Source organism: Lepisosteus platostomus, chromosome 19, assembly GCF_059453375.1.
Source record: "Lepisosteus platostomus isolate fLepPlt1 chromosome 19, fLepPlt1.hap1, whole genome shotgun sequence".
Classification (NCBI taxonomy): domain Eukaryota; kingdom Metazoa; phylum Chordata; class Actinopteri; order Semionotiformes; family Lepisosteidae; genus Lepisosteus; species Lepisosteus platostomus.
In genome coordinates, this window is record NC_142629.1 from 17,313,545 (window position 1) to 17,332,768 (window position 19,224).

The 19,224-nt window shown below is 42.0% G+C and overlaps 1 protein-coding gene across 1 annotated transcript in view; it reads left to right on the forward strand.

The window, feature by feature from the left end:
- Positions 1 to 1,790: 1,790 nt before the first annotated feature.
- gpr139 (G protein-coupled receptor 139) overlaps positions 1,791 to 19,224 on the forward strand; it is a 30,187-nt gene continuing 12,753 nt past the window's right edge. Inside the window, exon 1 of the mRNA XM_088612616.1 lies at positions 1,791 to 2,402. Coding sequence (XP_088468742.1) covers positions 2,285 to 2,402 — 118 coding nt within the window. The 5' untranslated portion in view covers positions 1,791 to 2,284. The remainder of the gene's footprint in view (positions 2,403 to 19,224) is intronic.

Sequence of the window (19,224 nt, forward strand, 5' to 3'; positions counted from 1 at the left end):
CCGCCCGTTGCTCCAAAGCACACACAGACAGCACACGTTGTTGCGCACGGGGCTTGTCGGAGCCAAAGTGAGCGAAATGTCAGAGCCCGGGGATGACTTTCATGAAATATTCATGACTTGATTGGAGTTTATTTTCTCAGTCAGGCTGCGGCCTGTGGCTCCGCCTACTCACGTGGGACTGCCTGAGGCGCCCGGGTCTTTACACAGACACAGGTGTGCAGTTTTACCTCAAGAAACCTCAATGTATGTACCGTGGAAAATGAACAATTAAGAGGCTTCATTAATACAATTATGGAATAAAAGAACATTCGATATACTTGAGGGTGGCTCGGTGTGTTTTGCTCACCTGCATTCCAGCAGCTCAGTGTGCAAGACCTGCATGAGGACTATGGTTGAGCAGAACCACAGACTCCACAGTCACCACACGAGTTGGCTGCTTGTTTCACAAACCTCCTGCCTACTGTTCTCTTGTTTTCAACCCTGCTTCAGTTAGCACTATATTTCCAATTCTGCCCTGCGGTTTGTCCTCTGTAGTGACTTAGAACCAAAGGTCTAGGTTGTTGTCTGCTACTTTTTGGAGCTCCTTTTTACATACACTACATCTCACAGCCAGATTAACCCTTGATTAGCATCATGCAATCTCATTTTCAAGTGGAGCTAGAGTGGATTTCTAAAGGATGATCAGTACTACTCAAACTGCATGTAAAAATGTACTTATGGCGGTATTGTTGTCTGGTTTATTTTCCTGCCTCAGACTATAAATGAAAAGTTGAAGATGAATAGTTCTTTCAATAGTTATTTTGTACCTCTATATCATATAGAATAGGCTAGATCAAAAGAACATCCCTGTGTCTCTGGAGCTCATAAAATTAAAGGATGTTTATTTCAATATTACATTGTCGTCTGGAAGTGGGAAGATTGCATTAGGTCCTCATCTTTCTATTGCACTGATATGAAATTTTAATCACACAGTTTGCACTGTTGCGTTATCTGACTTTAACTGGAAAATCACACAGTGCAGATCTTATTTCCCCAAAGAATAAGAGAATGAGAAGAACAAAAGAAAGAATGTTTCATTGATGAGATTTCAAATGGAAAAATACAGCTGATGGCATAAAGGTTCTTCCAACCTTCACCACAGAAAATGCAAGGTGCCCAGCTACTCTTTCCCTCATATTTTTGGGAACCCGGGCAGTTTTGATTTCTGATTAAGGAATGCAGGTCAGGATGTTTCAATATGAGGATTGCGTACCGGAGATGATTAACAAGCAATCGTTTGCACTGAGAGCCAGCCGAGCTAAGAAATGTTTTTGTACCAATCGAAAATGGCTGCTAACAGCATCGAAGCTCCCGTTCCCAGCCAGATCTGGATGAAGGGCTTTTTCGCCTTGCTATCAGCTTCTCACCTAAAGTGATTAATTGGGCGCTGCTGACTGGAGAACCAACAAACCCCAGACTGCTCCCAAGCAAATTGTTAAGGATTTGTTCTATCCCTCCCTCCCTTTTCTCCAGCACCTCTGCCACTAACAGCATTCTGTCGACTGACTTGCTCTTATTCTTAATTAATTGCTCTCTACATCAGGGAGCTGGAGGCAGCAGGTGCTTTTATTCAGGATGTTGTGTTTAAGTTGTCTGCCTGTTGGCTAAGAAGCTTAGTGTTATATACAGTCAGGCAGCGCACTGCATCACAGACTCCTGTCCTCCATCCACACATATTCTCCTGGTCTCTTACATCTCCTTCAAAGCCTGCAAAACTCCCATTGTTACACACACACATTATCTCCCTATCGCCTTCCTTCCCCTCTCAAATACCCAGGCTCTGTCTTTCTCCCTCTCCTCTTTTTTGCCTCCATCTCTTTCTCTCTCCCCCCTCTCTGTCGACACGTCTTCTCCTCGTCGAAGCCGCCTCACGTTCAGCCTCTCTCCTTTGTGCGCCCCCGTTCTCTCAGACACATCCTGCCTTCTCTCTCTCTCTCTCCCCACATTTCTGTTCACTCGGTCACATGCGCAGCCTCTCCGTGCCTCTCCTTCTCACTCTCTCTCTCTCTCTCATTTCTCCCCGTCAGTCACACATCCAGCTTCTCTCTCTCTCGCTCTCTCTCTCTCTCGTTCGCTCCTCTCTCCCATTCCGGCTCTCACACGCGCACATGGTCTCTGCCGCCCAAGGACGCTGCCAGACCCTCGGCACCAGCTTCGGGGTGCTTGCCTCCATCTCGTTCCCTGGCAGGCAGAGCTGCCCTAAAGTTTGGGGAGAAGCCGAGAGCGGGGAAGAGACAGGAAGTCGATGGAGCACAACCACATCTTCAACAACAGCACTGGGCAGCCGCACAGCCTGCAGAGCTGCCCTCTTGGACTGCTGCCTGTTATCTACTACAGTGCCCTGCTGTGCCTTGGGCTGCCAGGTAAGGTGCCAGCGCAGAGACAGGTGTGTTTGGTTCAGCCAGTTTTCCACTGCAAGGGGGTTTGTGTGCTTGTCTTGCATCCTGCCACGGTAAGGGAGCACTTACCTTCAGCTGATTCACTTGCAGGTTTTCCGCCATGGGGCACTTCTGAACCGATTTCACACTCGTTTGCCATCTCCTTCTCCTCCTGCTCTCCTTTCCTTGACTGTTTTCTAACTTAGCCCCTGCGTTCTGCTGCCAAGACGCACCTTTGGCAGCTTGCACCCTTGACGTGACTCTGTGACCACGTTGGGGCTCCCTTCGCAGCTCTTTAGCATCGAAACTCTCAGTCTGCTCCCTTGCTGTCCCTGTGTCTGGCTTCCTTCTGGAGCCCTGTCTCTTCAACTTTCAAAAGCTCCATCATGAAATGCTCATAGTATTGTCTGCACACATTGTCATTTTTAGTCATATCATAGCTTTTTATTGGTGTCCTCATACAGTGCATATTTAAATAATGTTTGCATGGCAAGTGGCCCATTCATTCTCTTCAGCTGTATGCAGCATGGTACCCTGTGTTTAAAGATCGCCAGCCTGTGGCATTCATAAAGCATTTATCTCTTTTGGCTGTAATTGGTGGTTAATCACTCCTGAGTAACTCAGATAGGGCACTGTTAGTTAGCCAGCCATAGACAAAACTTTGGAAATAATATGGTGAGCAATCTTCTTTTTCAAAAGAACACAAAAAGCCCTTTTGGGTTTATTGTTGCATTGTTTTGACATTTTGTGTTAATTCAACCTATAATTTGACTTGCTGTGAGGTTGTGCTAACTTAATTGACCAGTTGCAAAAGTATTGTGCAATTCTGTTTAGCAGCGTCATGGTTTGTAATAACGCTTCAGAATAATCTCGGAACTTTATTATTTGCCAGTAACAAAGGAGTAGGTAAAAACCTTTATGCTGATTTAAACAAATGTATCGTCTGAACTTGCTGTTTTTATACCCCCTTGACCTACTTTAAAAAGATGACATGCTAGCGGATCAATTTTGTATGTCGGCGTACATGATGACAATAATGAAATGAGTCTTCAAAATCTATCCTAGCTCAAGGGTTAGATGGTGGTTTGATTATTTTCTATGAATGGCAGAAGTAGCACCTGTTGTGTAAACGAATGAACACCTTTTGAATACAATTTATCAAAACATGGAATGAATGTATAAAAAATGCAGCGAGTTACAGATGGGGACATGCACACTGAAATCAGCTCGGCTTGCTCTTGTGCAGGGTTAGATGTAATCAAGCACCACTCGGGGTGTGCTTCTTTTTCAGCCAGCAAGCCTGCCCTATCTTGTGGTAAGCCATCAAAAGAAAATTTCACCTCTTAATCCGTTACTAATATTACTGATAGTCATGTTTTATAAGCAGAAAAGACTTGAAGCAATACTGCTCCGTGCTTATAAAGTTTCAGAAACCTATCACTTCACTTACCGTGATGACAAATTAGGTTTGTTTTAATTTTGCGTGCAGAAACTGTTCAAAGCAATTATTCCAACCTGGTGCTAGAACACAAGTTGCAAATCTCAAATTTCGACACATTAACCATACTGATTTATATACTGCATTTACCCTATATAAGCATATCGAGTCTCCAGCAGAGTAGAAACAAATTGTGACCTCAGCGTGCAGTCAGTGGCAACACTAAGGAACTAACAGGCAGTGCAGTTTTACGGTGTTGCTATGAAGCGAGCCACATAATGAAGAGATTGCTATTGATTTGCAATTAAGGTGATTGATCTTGAATTAACAGAAGAATTGCTGGCCCTTAACGCCAGGGAAAACAGTATAGCACAGTGCCAGATTGTCAGATTGGGAAATCAGGAGTCAATATGTATTAAAGATGCATCAAACACAATGTACTATTATTCAAGCTTCAGCTTTTCAAATGTTCTGGATCACAGAGATGGGGTTGCACTGCCTTCTGATCATGACTATGTTTCGGTGTAAAAGACTTAGTTTACTTGGAGCTTTATTGTCATTCAACTACAGATGATCAGATCACTGGCTCCTTTTATTGAATTCTTTGTTATGTTACTGCTTTGCTGTCTAAGCTTGTTATATTGTAATTCTGCATTTTACTTGCCCGTTGTCTAACTTATCTTGCACTGTATTGTTATTATTTCACTGAGGAACTTATTGAATTAGATTTTGTAATGCAATCTGTTTAGACCACTTCACTTGCCTACTGTCTGAGCAAGTGTGCCCAGGTAGAAACAGAACTTAACATCTTCTAGCTGTACTTTATTTTTTTCATGGACAATGGATGAATGACTTTCTCATCCAGCCTACCAAGTTAACAAACTTGGGCATTTTCTGTCAGCTTTCGGAAATGGTCCCTTGCTTTAATATGGTGAAAATAAGCCTTCAAATTGCTTAGAAAAATTGCAGAAGCCTTTACTTTTGAGTGTTTCTTTCTATTGTGGAAGTAGTGGAGAACTAGCCATTATTTTCAGCTAGATGTTGAGCCAAGGAATTGATTTTTTTGTATGTTCTTCAGTGTGAAAAAAATCATCTTTTTCTTATTCAATTGAATGTTTTTTTTTGCACTTCAGTACATGCTCAATCATATAGAGGAGTTGGTTTTCAATAGCACTGATTGTGTTTTTCTACACTTTGCTATACTGTATGTCTGTCTGTGCTGAAATCCATAATACAGATGAACTGAACTAATACCTTGCTCATTATGTGTCAGTTATGTAAAGCATGATTCACAGGTGAATAACACAATATTCAGTCAATAAGGCATCAATACAAGTTAAACCAGGGCATCTCTCTAAGACCTATTTTCTGATTAATCTGACATGGTTCTGTACTATTTTAGTGCCATTTTACAGCTCACTGGAGAGTCAATACAGAACATTTCAGCAAAACACAGATATAGGTATGTGGGTCATTCTGTATCACATCATCTCACATTCTGGAGGTTTGAATAACCATTTTAGAAATAAACAGTAAAAGCAAACAAAACCAAGTCTTAGCATAAGGAAATACATAGGTTTAATTTTCTAAGCTTCATCTCCAGAAGTTCTTAAAGTCTACATTTTACATTTGAGACAAGTTGGTTATTTACTGTAAATGCAGGTATTCTTTTGTCGGTGTATTGTCTGAACTGCCGAAATGAATCTGTTCTACAGGGGTTGTATACTTTTCCAATAATGAATATAGTATATTTGATGCAGATTACAGCAAACAAATGCTTATTGGGACTATATAGAGAATTTCTTGTATCTGTTTAGCATTTTATTCCATAGGATCCCGAATTTGTTCTCTCGCAGTAGGGCAGGAGGACTCTCTTCATCCATCACTGAAGTGCAGTGGTGTTGCTGAGTGATTCTCAGCAGCCTTTATGTGCCAGCAACCCCACCGCACAGGAGATCAGGAGAAGAAGTGAGAAATTCATCAATTGAATCAAGAAGTATTTTAATTATTTGCTTGTTTGTGCAAGTGCAAAGTGAAAATGTAGCAAGGGCATCAGGGTAGACTCCTGTATTCTTTGGAAAGTGCAGTGGGATAGATAAAAACTGACCAGCCAGGATGTTGATTTAAGTCATTGATCTCATCCAGAGGATGGCACCTTCTCCAGCAGTGTCCCAGTCAGCATGCTGGAGTATTGGTTTAGAAATTGAGGTCCAGAGGGAGGAGTTTCACCGAGCAGTTGGCCAACACTACTTGGAGATCTCTTTACTGCACTACTGGCCAGGGCCAGTCCTGCTTAGTTTCTGAGATTTGACCAGGTCGAACAGGTAGCACTTTTGTCAGACACAGGTTGTCCCATCTTGAATTTTCAGTAACTGTGATTTCAGACTGGCACATAGAGCTAAGAAAGTAGGTATGCAGCCTATTTTGAACTCTAAGGATTTCAGATGGCTTCCCTTCTAAAACGGAAGTTGTGAGGTCACGATTAAGATGAATGATTTTATATGGAAAAACAGCTCTTATACAGCCTGCATTTGGCTGGCATCCCACCCAGGGTGTACACTGCATTGCACCCGTTGCTTGCTGGGATAGGCTCTGGGTCCCCCAAGTCCCTGTATTGGCTAAAGTGGTTAGAAAATAGATGAACTCTTATAGAGTACTGTTTTGTCTGGAATTGTTGTCAGGCTGTCGATTACATTATTTAAACAAGGACACAAGCACAATACTGTGACGTGCCCTGATTAAAACATGCTGGGAGGATGCAAATTTTGTGTCCTGTTACCATAGCCAGTGGGGTGACCCTTGGCATGTTAGGGTACTCACATGCTGTGGTACTCTTTCCTTCAGGGGAAGAATTAAAACCCACAGTTCTTTCCAGCATTCAATTCTGTTTCCATAATGTTTCATGTAGGAATATTACAGTAAGTAGAATGTGGACATTTGTTACAGATGTTAATGTCAGACATTTTGCACATAAGCTCTTATTACTTTATAACTGTCAGCATTTATCTCAGCTGAGCAATTTCTTCTTTATATCTGAGCAATTGTTCCTTTCCCTTCATTTTTATTCCAAAGCTAGGGAGTACCAGAACACTGCCTGAGGGGGGAACTGATGTCCACTGAGTGACTGATGAGTTCAGTGCAGTTTTGAAATAAGTTTATTAACAGACGCCCATCCAGAGAGCAAAGCAGATGCAAAGGCTTCTTTACTGTACCATTCAATCACTTTTAAGGGCCTATTATATTCCATCTTCAAGCCTGGTCTGCTTCTTATGTTACCATAGCTGCTGTGTTTAGGACAAGGACATAACATAAATGTGAACACAGAATGAACACATACTGTATGTGATATAAGAATATTTCAAACACAAACTCTGAATTTGAAGTCTGATGTCCAGCTGTTATTTAGCCACATAACAACTGGTCACTTCCAGAGTTCAATAACTGGTGTGCTGTTTACGTTATCTGCCTGCTTTCTTAACATAAAGGAACAATGTCTAGATGAGGGGTTCAGATCTGGACTGGGGTGCCTTCTGTATGGTGTTTGTAGGCTCTCACTGCAGGTCTTCTCTGCATGCTTCAGTTTTCCCCTTTAGAGACTGGTGTCTCTAAATTCTCCCTGTGTGTGTGAATGTGACTTCAAACGGACTACTGTGGCCCAGAGTGTAGTCCTGTCTATATTTTTCTGGATAATCTCTGGGATGTCATGATCCTCACTGGAAATAAGCAGCTTTCAGGTAACTGAAGGATGCAAAGTGTAGTCAGGGTAAAAAATAAAGTACTATTTGGCTGGCAGGGCGTTGCTTTTGTAAAGTGAAGAGACCTATTGTGGTAACAAGATAGAAGTTTTATAAAAGCTCGTGAGACTGTTGTCTTGAATGAGATGTTTATTTAAATTTGGGAACTTTTCCCATTTCTTCAATGTTAAGGTTTGGGATGAATTGGAATTTGGGATGATATTAGCATGTCCCTGCTCAGGCCTGGCACAATGGATGACCTACAGGATGCTCTTCATATTGAGGAAAGCTGGGGGAACTGGGGCTCCGGCTGTATAACTGGAAGTTATTTCAGCTTTTTTGCAGGGTCTAAGGCAGACAATTGCAAGAGGAAATTGAAGGACCCGAAACAGGGACTCCAACAAACGCTGGCTGCACTGAATTGAAATATCACACGGCGCTTCTCAGCCTCAGCCGTTTGTCTGGCTTTGAATGAAGTTTGTTTTAAAGCCCCTGCAGTGTAGTGAACATATGCAATCCCCAAAAATGATCATTAATCGCCCACCTTTCATTACCTGGATGGGGAATCACGTTTTAGGTTACTGGAATTTATAATCAGAATTCTTATATAAACAAATTAGGTACTCCCATGCACTGGAGAGGAATATACATAGTGATAGCACTCTAATTTGTTTTTAATATAACACAGTAAAACATTGTAGCATTTGTGTGGGCACCATGCCATTTCAAATTTATAGCCATTTTGAGTTAATTGGATGGAGAGGAATTAGATTGTTACTCATTTCTTTCTTTAAAATATTTCTTTCAGGCATAAACTAAGTTGGTAAGTCCCAGCTCAAGAGAATTGTCTATCACTGCCTTATGCCCACTTGTTACAAAATGTATCTAGGTGAATAGGCTGTTCCCTATTCCTCCTCCAGCAAGAAAAAACCATTCAGAGCAAATGACTGGCATGTTGGTGAGGTGAGCCTTGCTGGCCTTGTTATTGGGCCTGTGAGTACAGTAACCAGTGGAGCTGAAGGAATACTAATGGTTAATCAGGCTGTGTGTGCAGCATGTGTCCACCAAGGTGCCACCAGCCTGAGGCATTTCATTCAGGCCAGCATCCGGAGTTGGATTCCAGGTGGGATTGAATGGGCCTGAAAGAGATACAAATCACATTATAAAGTCCCGTACTGTTGGTAGTCCCTTTGCAAATCATAAAACAAATGGCATTCTTGTGGCAGCAACTGTTCAACAACAGTCCTGCTGTATTGAAGCCAGCAGTGCTGCACACAGAAAGCATTGATGGAATGTAACACCTGGGAAAATGCAGACACAAACACAACAGCGTCTGGTAATTTGGCTTCCGTACCATAGTTTCTGGGTGCAGGAACTCATGCTGAAGGTTACTATTTATGCCAGGTGAGTTAAATTGCTGCAGGCATCAGGTATCCAGGTTAATTCAGGAAGAAGGGATCCCGAAAGCTTGGCTCTCAAGCATTCCATCTATCTTGGTCTCCATGCATTGCTGGTGCAATCTCTTCACCAACCATCGAGGACAATGGCACAGCTCCCTCCAAGGATCACTTGACATTGATCTGCACAGAGTGTTACTCGTTTTCAAGAGACAATAAACTGCATCGAAGAGCCCAGCTTCCCCCACTTCTGAACAGTTTATGAATATAGTTATATATAGACGGTGATCCGGTGCTCGGGTGGCGTGGCGCAGGCGATAAAAGTCCAAACAGTCCAAAAGGGGAAACCGGGGCGCAGTCCAGGGTCCAGGTGCCGGGAGATCCATCCAAGATGGACAAAGTTAAAATCCGGAATGGGATCCGGAACAGGAACAGGGAACCAGGAAGATAAAAACAGGATAATGAGGCCAGGCACTCCAAGCCCCAGACTCGGATGGTCAGGATGCCGTAACGAAGCCTGTGCCGTCAGGTCTCTGCTGGACCCACTGCCAGGCGGGCTTCCGGGCGTCCATCTCCCAGTGCTGAACGAGGAATAGTGGGAGCACCGGGCTTAAATAATAACAGGCAAAACAGGGGTCAGGTGCTCGTAAATAAACTAAAATACAAAAGGGTAGGAGCGCCCTTAAGAGGAGGGATGACGATCGTGACACCAACCTGGCAGCAACTTGTTATTTCTAGAAACTATATCACCCAGTTCGGTTCCGCGCGTGTTGCAATTGTATTGGCCTGCAGGTGCAGATTGCTATTTTGGCAGGACAAGATTGGGTTTGTCATCGCATTTTAATATGAAAACGGGATTTTCTTTGTGACTCGACGGGAGATGTCAAAGCGGCACAGAAAAGATGGCGAGAGAGACTGAAACTTCATGTTTTTCTTGGAGAAACACGAGGGTCTTTTGTCTGAAGCTACAGGAGCTACCTATTAAATGGACTCCTGTGGCTTTTGTTTCTTGCCTCCTTTCTGAGACATGGATCTATATTAAGGATTAGTGTGTTAAATGCCCAGATTACAGCTGAACAGCCACACACCTGGAGAAGCTAGAGAACAGAAAAAAAGCTTAAAGCAGAAAAAAGCTTCATGCAGATCCGACAGATAGGATTTTTTTGGGGGGGGCATGATACATAGGATACTCCAGAGGCATACACATTATGAGAATAAATGGAGGAAATTGAGAAATTGAAGCTTGAATTAATTTTCTCCCAAGCTGCCATTTACTTAATGGAAGCACAAGACTTACTGTAGTGGATTTTTTCCAACACATCGCCCCATACCCTTGTGGATAAACTAAAGTGTGTGGTGCCTCAGGGACCACCTCCACAGCAATAGAACTAATGAGAAATTACAATTCATCACCATCCAGTTGAAGAGGTGCATCAGAAATGAAATCACCCAGCTTTGAAACAGGAGCTGAATTCACTAGGTCTCATGCACATCCTTTCTAAACACAAGCTCACAGTGAAGGAACACAGCCATGTTCAAAAAGCAATTCTCCCTTACAACGCTGTCTCAAGCATTACAGAATAAATCGAACGAAGGAACTCTTCATTTATGAAGACTCTTATGATACTTTAAAACTTTGTTGTGCTGCTTTTATATTAACTGAAGGCATAAATTTGGAGCAATGTTACGTTTTCAATTAACAGTGGTGTAGATCTTAGTGCCAAACTCCTTCATTCTGCTTGGTCACTGGCAATACTACCCGGATATTTTGGTGTTTGCAGTCTGTGTGCTTTCCTGTAAACAAAAGCACGTTATCCAGTGAGACTGCTGAGAAATGAGTGAGAAGTGTCAATTTCACTAAATGAGCTCACTTCCCTGTCCAGCCCACAGCAGAGAAGACACAGCCGCTAAGGAAGACTAGAACACAGCAAGTTTTAAATACGAAAGAAGTTCAGAGCAGGAATGCCTGAGCAAAACCCTTCCCACGCACCATGTCTGTGTCTAACTGCATTCATTACGTCATGGGAGCCTTAAGTAGTTCACTGACTCTCAAGATTGAAAATGACTACATTACATTATCACATTGTGTGATAAAGAATAATTCTGCATATTAACCCCAAAGGATTTTTCATCAGAGTTTCTTTTTTTGATTCGCTTCAAATGGTCCTATTCTTATATTGTTGTTAGACAAATTTGGCAAATGTCAAAGAGAAGTACAGTACAAGTGTGATCTCGTAAATTGTAGCATAACTGAGATACTGGCACGTCCAGCGAAAACTGTACTTTTTAAATTAGTTTTCCGTGAGTTTGGGCCTCTTTCTGTCTCTTCTGTGAGTCTTAGGAAGCGCCACTCATCAGCGACGGCATGGGGCCTATCCTGTCCTAAGGCCAAAGGCAGTCAAGAGGCAGCTGCTTATCACACAGGCCCTAGGTGATGCCATGTCTGTCTCTGATGAGTCACCAGGGAGCACTGCCTTGGCTTCCTGATGCACAGTTCGGCTCGCTGGGGATTTTTATATGGGCTGCCTCAGGGACTGAGCTCTGCGCTGGTATTCAAGCTTTCCAAGCCACTGGGGACCATCCCGCCTTGCCTTAAGCCTTCAGTAGCTGGCAGAGACGATTACAGCTGCCCTGGCATCTATGGACGAGGAGAGCAAAGAGATGGATATCTATCCCAGAGGCAGAACTAGGGCTGGATGGAAAGGCAGGAAAAGATTATTTCCCCGCTTACGTCTGGCCCACTTTGTGGAAAGAAACCATCTATCCAAGCTGGGCATAGCTGCTGCGCTGGAGGGTTCTGAGGGAGATGATCTCATCTACTTTCTGCAACAACGTTTACCTGAACGGTAAGCATCATGGGCCACCTTCAGTCCCATCAGTGTCATGAGGATGTCTGATGGCTGTGGTGGATGGAGGGATAGGCCTTGTACTTTACTCATTAAATGCCTGCTGCATGCACCAGTGAAGCTCTCTGGGCTCCTGTGCTTTATCGGTGGACAGGCGTGTGTTCTTTCTGGGAGAAGGCTGATCAGAACCAAAATCAATTAGCGTAGGAAAGAAAGTGATTTGCAGCTCAGAGACTCTTGTGTAGAATATTCTGATATTTAGGCTAAGGCTCCAGTGTCTCATTATGGAACCTGATTAGTACTGATGTAAAGTGAAGTTTGAAAATGGGTGTAACGGGCTAAGCTGCGTTAAGTGAACCATCTGTAGAAAAGGGAATCCCGGGCTCACCAATGCGAGGTGCCACATTTCACAAGACATGGTTTTGCTCTGCAGTGGATTGGCAGATCCATTTCAACAGTCTCCTCTAGGGGTCTAGTCTGTTCTCCATCTGCCTTTCTAGTCCAAAACTGTCCCACTTTATATGGATGGAGTAATAAACAAGCTGGATACAATTCCTTATTGGTTTACAGTCTTTGAAAATGCCTTTTCTCTATTTTGATATTTATCACCCAATGTATCATTTATCAGCCAATCTGCAATAAATTGCAAATATATTTGCAACACCATTCTGGAGATTCTACATGAAGAACGCTCCTTCTCTCTAGTACAGTTGCACTCAGGGCATGACTGACACCTACAACGTTTTGGCTTGCGATGGGATCTGCTGGCAAAAACAGTATGTGATTAGTGTGCTATTGGATGTGATTGGTATGACTGTGCTGTTGAGACCTGCTCATCCTGAATGACAGCTTCCTTTTAATGTCTTCAGGCACAATGTCATCCACAAGTTTGGGTGGTGAATGAAATGCCCTCAAATCACAGCTGAGTACATTTCCTTACAGTAACTGTTTTTATGATCAAATCACTGTTTCGTGCACACACTGTCCACCTGGTCAGATATGTTCTTTTAAATATTTTCTTGATTATAGTACAGTACCTTTTCCTTCGATATACAGCACCTTTATGTTCTATATTTTGTTCATTTATTGCAAGTTTTGATATGAAAAACAGTAAAGAGGGCCAATTGCACATTTCTGAACAGATTTTAGACAAATAATTTGCATTTGAAAAATCAATAATGCACAATGAAGGCAATGCTTCTTACAATTTCTATTTCATTGATTGGTTCCCTTTAGCATCTGTTTCAAACAGCTCACTCTTGGGTCCTGTTTTTTTAACTATTCAGCTGCAGTCTATCTCAAGTCCCTTATCTCTCCCTATACTGCCTTCTGACCTCTCTGAGCTGCCTCCTTTGACAGACTCCGTTCTCCGTGCCCCAAGGGCCAAATAATTCTTATCCCTGGCTCAGCAGTGTTGACCTACTCCCTGAAATCACTCCTTTACAACCTTTGGGCATCTCCAAGGGCTCATCTGTTTAGACAGCACCTGTGATCTCTATCACACTGCTGTAGAGCTTTACCACAAACCCATTCTGCTCTCTGCTCAATGACTGCTTCTTTATTGCAATCGATGAATTGGACCTACATGTTCTTCACTCTTCAGTGGACATTGTTTTTACACTGCTTTATGCTGCTGAGGCATTGCAGTTCTCATTGTTCTTCTTAGTTGCCTGCCTCACTGTTTTTACTTATTTTACTACTCTATTGGAATGTTGGTTGTATAATAATATTCTGTATTTGTGTTGTCACCCTAGAGGAGGGAGTCTTCTAAAAATATATATAAAGCCTGATATTATAATGAAGGTATGTTAGGACAATCAGCAGGCTAATCTAACTCAGCATAGTGTCTTCCTCTGCTGATCATGGTTACAATCTCAAGCTAGCCACTGCTAGTGCTGGCATCTGTCTGCCGACTTGTGTTCCATCACGTGCATTTACCATGCTTTCTTTCACTTCACCCTCTGAAACCTTGCATTTCCAAATATACTCAGACAGCGTCAGACATTCTCCATATTCATTCCACGCTTCACACATGATCTACTCAGTGCCTGCTGAACTTGGCAGCCAAAGCAACTTGCTTTTAGCTCCCTGATCAAGATCTGTGCTGGTGTTGTGCAAATCTTTGAGTTCTGTCTTTTCCTCAGCCAGGTGAGTTAACACCAAAGTATTAAGTGTGCTATACCTCTTTATTAGTTGGTTTGATTCAGTGTTACTCAAATTTGATCAGAGAGCTGACATTATATGATACAAAGGTAAATATATATCAAATATAGGTGCTTATGACAACAACAACAAGAATAATTCTTCATACTTATATGGTGCTTTTCTGTGAGTGTAAGGTGCTCCCTACACTCTCTGTGTAGATCTAGATAAAAGTTTATAAATGGTAATTAATAGAAGAAAAATAAAACTCAGTTCCAGCGGCTCCACTAGTTAATGCAGTAAAGGTGCTTTTGGGAGCCCAGGCTGAGCTCTGAGAGCCAGGCGCTGCTGGTTCAAGCCTGTGTCTTGTCACTAGCTGGCTGTGACTGACAGACCCAGGTGAAGAAAAAGGAGGGGTCCTGTTAGATCTGCTAATTGTTCGTTTGTACATTTCTTAATGTAACTGAAAATGTTTTAATGCGCCTTATGTGAAATCCAGTAAGATTTCTTTTTCTATCCGAGCTGTAATTTATCCATGCACACACACGGACTTGCATATTGACCTGTCTGCTGCTGGTGAAGCAAGCCAAGATTGTTTCACAAGTTCTGGCTCATTAATTCTTGCTACTAGCTACAAAGACAACTGAACAGCGTATTGGCTAAATTTGATCACTTTGGTCTGCCACTTAGCACTTTCTCTTTGAGAGCTACAAAGTGCAAAAACAAGAAGAAGAAAAGTATGAATTTGTTGGAGAAGGGCCATCTAGCCTAATAGCCTAATGACTGTATTGCAACGAAGCCTATGAAGAATTAGAGTAGTAAATGGATTTTGCACAGTTCATGTAGTGGCAAAACACTTAACCATTTGAATTTGAAACTTCAATGTTCTGAAACACAGAGACATCAGCAGTGAACATGGACAAGTTATTTTTTGAATGCACACAAAATCTCTAGATGTTCTGCAGAACTGTTGTTTTCTTGTTTGAAACTTGTGTGAAAATGCCTCCGATCAACAGTAAAGGAAGGAAAACTAACTGTGTTAACATTATTAATAATTTTACACAGGTGTGAATTATTAATAATGTTACACAGGTTGGATTTTGATGGCAGTTATCATTGAGTTTGCAAGGAAAAAAGAAATGTGGTTTAAACGTGACAGCAACCCCATTCACTTGCTATGGTTGTAGAAATAAAAATATGTATCCAGTTTATCTCTATATATATTAATGCCACTGCAAATTCCATTTTACCAGTGATAATGTTAGGCTACACCATTGAGCACTGGTCTGATTGTTGTTTATTTCAACAGTGAGCATGAAAGATTTTAAGAGACAATTATGTTACCTTGATATTATATCAACAGTGTATAATGTTTTAAAACTGAGAATGAATTTTAAAAATGTGAGGTACTTCAATGTAGAAGGTAACACACTGGTGTTTGTGAGAGCTTAAATGGAGTTTACAACACATTTTGAGGAGGGATAACTGGCCTCAGCTGTCCTAAATCAGAATCATGCCTCATATAATTTCCTCATTAACTACAGAAAACTATATACTGTACACACCTCTTCTTCCTTTGCAGTCCTTCTCCACCTCTTCTTCATTTTTGCCTTTCAGTTCTAGACAGTGGTTAGTGTTCCAGATACGTTTGCCTACATTCCTCATTATCCCCTGAGTGCTATCATGTGGATCATAACTGTGAACCAAGATGTCAAAAACACATAACTGGTGATTCCAAAAATCAGGCAGGTATAACAGATCTGTTGGTAGTGAATGTGGAGGGAAGTGTGTGTGTGTGTGATAAGAGTGGACCTGTAGTTTGATCATTATTTAAATTTGACCAAACCTCAGAAATAGTGGTATTTAACAGACTTTCGAGAGGAAGTCAAATTCTAATCTTGCATGCTGATTATGACTTTGTACTTCCTGGCTGCCCACAACTTGATCCATATTTTTTCAAGCCCCCATTTCCTCCACCCCAGCTACACCCTTGTAGCTGCCACCCTGGTTCATTCCTCATAAGTGACTGAGTTGTGACAGTGCAGGCTGAAGATCAGAGCAGTCATTTCTTCAGCCATGGTAGTTAACACCAAAGTATTAAATACACTATTAATTCATATTTGGCAGCTCATTTCATTGTTATTAAGACTTGACCAAACTACTGATGCATATCCTGGCAGCTGTCTGCTATCACAATGGTGATTTAGCACTCCAGGCTTGGTGAGAGGTCTGGTTATCTCATAGGTCTCATAGGCGCATCAAAGTTTTCTTTTCTATAGTGCTGTCTTAGTCTCTGCCCTTGCATGAACAAAAGAACACAAGTTCTACTCCCTGGAGATACCCAGACATGGCCTGACAGGAAAAATTATGCTGTGATGACAAAGCAACAAATGCCTCCTTTGAAAATTCTGCTGGATAAGCACTCACAGACACGGGCAGAGAATCAAGTTTAACACTCCTTTCCCATCCAAAAGAGAAGTGCTTTTTATACATTCTTAAATGCATTTTTACCTCCAATTATTTGGTCCCTCTTTTGTTAAATCGTATATCTGAAAGTACAGCTGTTGCTGTTGTTTTGGAGATTTGGAACCAAACCCACATAGAAACATAATTTGTAATCTGTTATGGATATATTATATATATAGAAATGTAATATTTATAATAAAACTGAAGAAAATGTAATTGTATTTATCCATTTATGACAATATTACAAATAAATTAAAGAACAAAATTAAATAGGATCATATATTTAAAATATATGAAAGTAGAACATTATATGATGTCATGACATGTAATTTAATATCAATCCTGTATGGCCTTTTAAATTTATTTAAATACATATTAATACAATGTAAAAAATCTATTTATTTTCAAATATATTTGAATACAATGCAATGTATTACTATGTATAGTAAATAGGCCTATATCATTTTAGGTCATTTCTCCAATGTATGCATACATGATATACGTACAGTATGTTCCACAGTACAGATCCCACTGTTTCCTAGCTCTACAACAGACACACTGCCAGCCACCCACTGGAATCATTGTGGCTCTGCAAGTTAGAAACCCCAGTGCTGATTTCCGCCCTGGTCAATTCTTTCCCCCCTTCTCTTTCTAATGGGGTTTATTAAACCGAAGTTCAAGAAGAGGTCCAATTCTGATGTTGCTCTCCCACTCATTACTGTATAAAAAACATGTTGTGGCTGCACACAGCTCTGCACACATCTATTCTTGCCCTCCTGCTTCCACCCCAACTTCACTGTCGCAGCAGCTCCCTGGCTCATTCCTCAGAATGGGATGGGTTGTGCTCATTTCTTCTGCCAGGCATGTTAATAGAAACATATTAAGTACCCTTATATTCATTGGCCCCCCTTTTGTTTTAGAATTTGGCCAAACTGCTGAAATGATGAAAAGAACCATCCGCGTTTCCTACATCCAAGCTGTAGGGGTATCCCCATACAAAAGGGGATTTTACCTGTTCAATTCAAAAGTTTCAATCTAACATTACACTGACTCATCCAGAGTGCAGGTGGGATCTCACGTGTTGCTACGTGAGATCTATTAGTCATAAGGATGGTTACATCTCTGAATTAAAATGAGCTAAGATCCAAGGAAACCAGGTGGAAATGAACTGCAAGGCACATTCCGGATTGGAAATGGGGGGAAGCTCACCTCCCAGCCATTTCCCAGGAGCTTATTCCCCAGACTTCCTGGAGGATGATTCCGAAACACATTGTGGAATTGATGAGTTGTGAGCAACAGCAACTGAAGTGAGATGTTTTCATCTGAATTATTTCTTTTACCCCTATGTTCTTAACCCTGGGGTGTCTAAAGCTGTTAATGTAACACAAGTGAAAACACTGGGAGGCAAATGCAAAGAGGCAAGGCCCTCAGCAGTTTGGGACTATACGTGTGCCAATATAGCTCAAGGCAGTGCTACAGCAGGGAGGGTAGCTGAGCTGGCAGGCAGGTCCAGTGCATCAATCAGTGGTGCTTATTAGCAATGGCAACATGGATTCAGTGTTTTAATTCATTCATTCCCATAACTGTTGGCCTGCCTGCCTGTTCCAGATGGGTGACACATTACTTGACTGAACATTACCTTTGAAGGCTGCCAAAAGGGGGTGACTATGCCATGGCAAATCTAGACTGAAGCTGGTGCCAGTGGCAGCCCACCTACTACCTACCACCTAGTAACGCAGCCAGACAGTATGACCTTCATCAGTGCCCTGCTTTCAACGGGAATCCAATTGCTCATCAAGCCGGGAGTACTCTCAGAGAGCACCAGCCTGGAGTAAATGATGCTGATTCTGAAGGGAAACTCCAGTCATTATCCTTGAACACTATGTCTCTCACTGCTGCGTTGAAAATGCGCATTGCAGGCGTCATTTCTCTTGGTAATAGGCTGTCCCAGCCTGTAGATTAATAGCTACAGACAGCAGCACAGCATCAGGGGCAGGGGCACTGATGGCCTGAGTGGTGTTGTAGAGGGGGAAAATAGCAGCAGCAGAGAGAAAGTTTATTATCCAAGTCAAGTAACTTTGGAAATTACGTGGACTAAAAAGAACTTGTCAGTGAGGCAATAGTGAAAGAGGAAATGAAGGACACAAACAAGGTGCTCTTAACAAAAGACGGATCAATTCCAATTACCTATGGAAGCAGTAATGCAGCCTCTCGCTGCCTTACAGTCATATTGAGAAAAGAAGTTTTTTTTCTGGTCTTTTTTTCTAGCTAAATTTTTCTTATTTAGAGTGAGCCACTATTATTTTTTTTTCCCTTCGACTTCAATCTAGCATCAGCGCTTTTCCTGATTGAGGCACTCACGCCTCCCCTTCGGGGCCTGTCCTTTTCCTCCTACACCTGTAGCTCTCACTTTGTCGGCTCACGGTGGTCATCTGCCCCACTTTCTGGGTGACCCTCACACAAACTTTATTTCAGCTGACAGCGCGCGGTCAGGCACTAAAGGGTGGCATGTTGCGTTTGTCAGATATTTTTCGCTGGCGACACAAAATAAACCTCATCTTTATTGAGTCTGTAGGCATTTGCATTTGTAATCTCTGTTCAGGAATTTGCTTCTATAATATTCTGGTCCTGCAGCATCAGCCTGGGGAGGGTCTATTTGCATTTCTCGTGCCTGAGCTTTTAGCTTTGAATCCACAGTTCCTGTTTTAAATTGCCAGGCATCTTACAAAATGTGTACTGCCTCATCGTGTTCATTTTCCTTTGAAAGCATAATTGTGTTGCAAC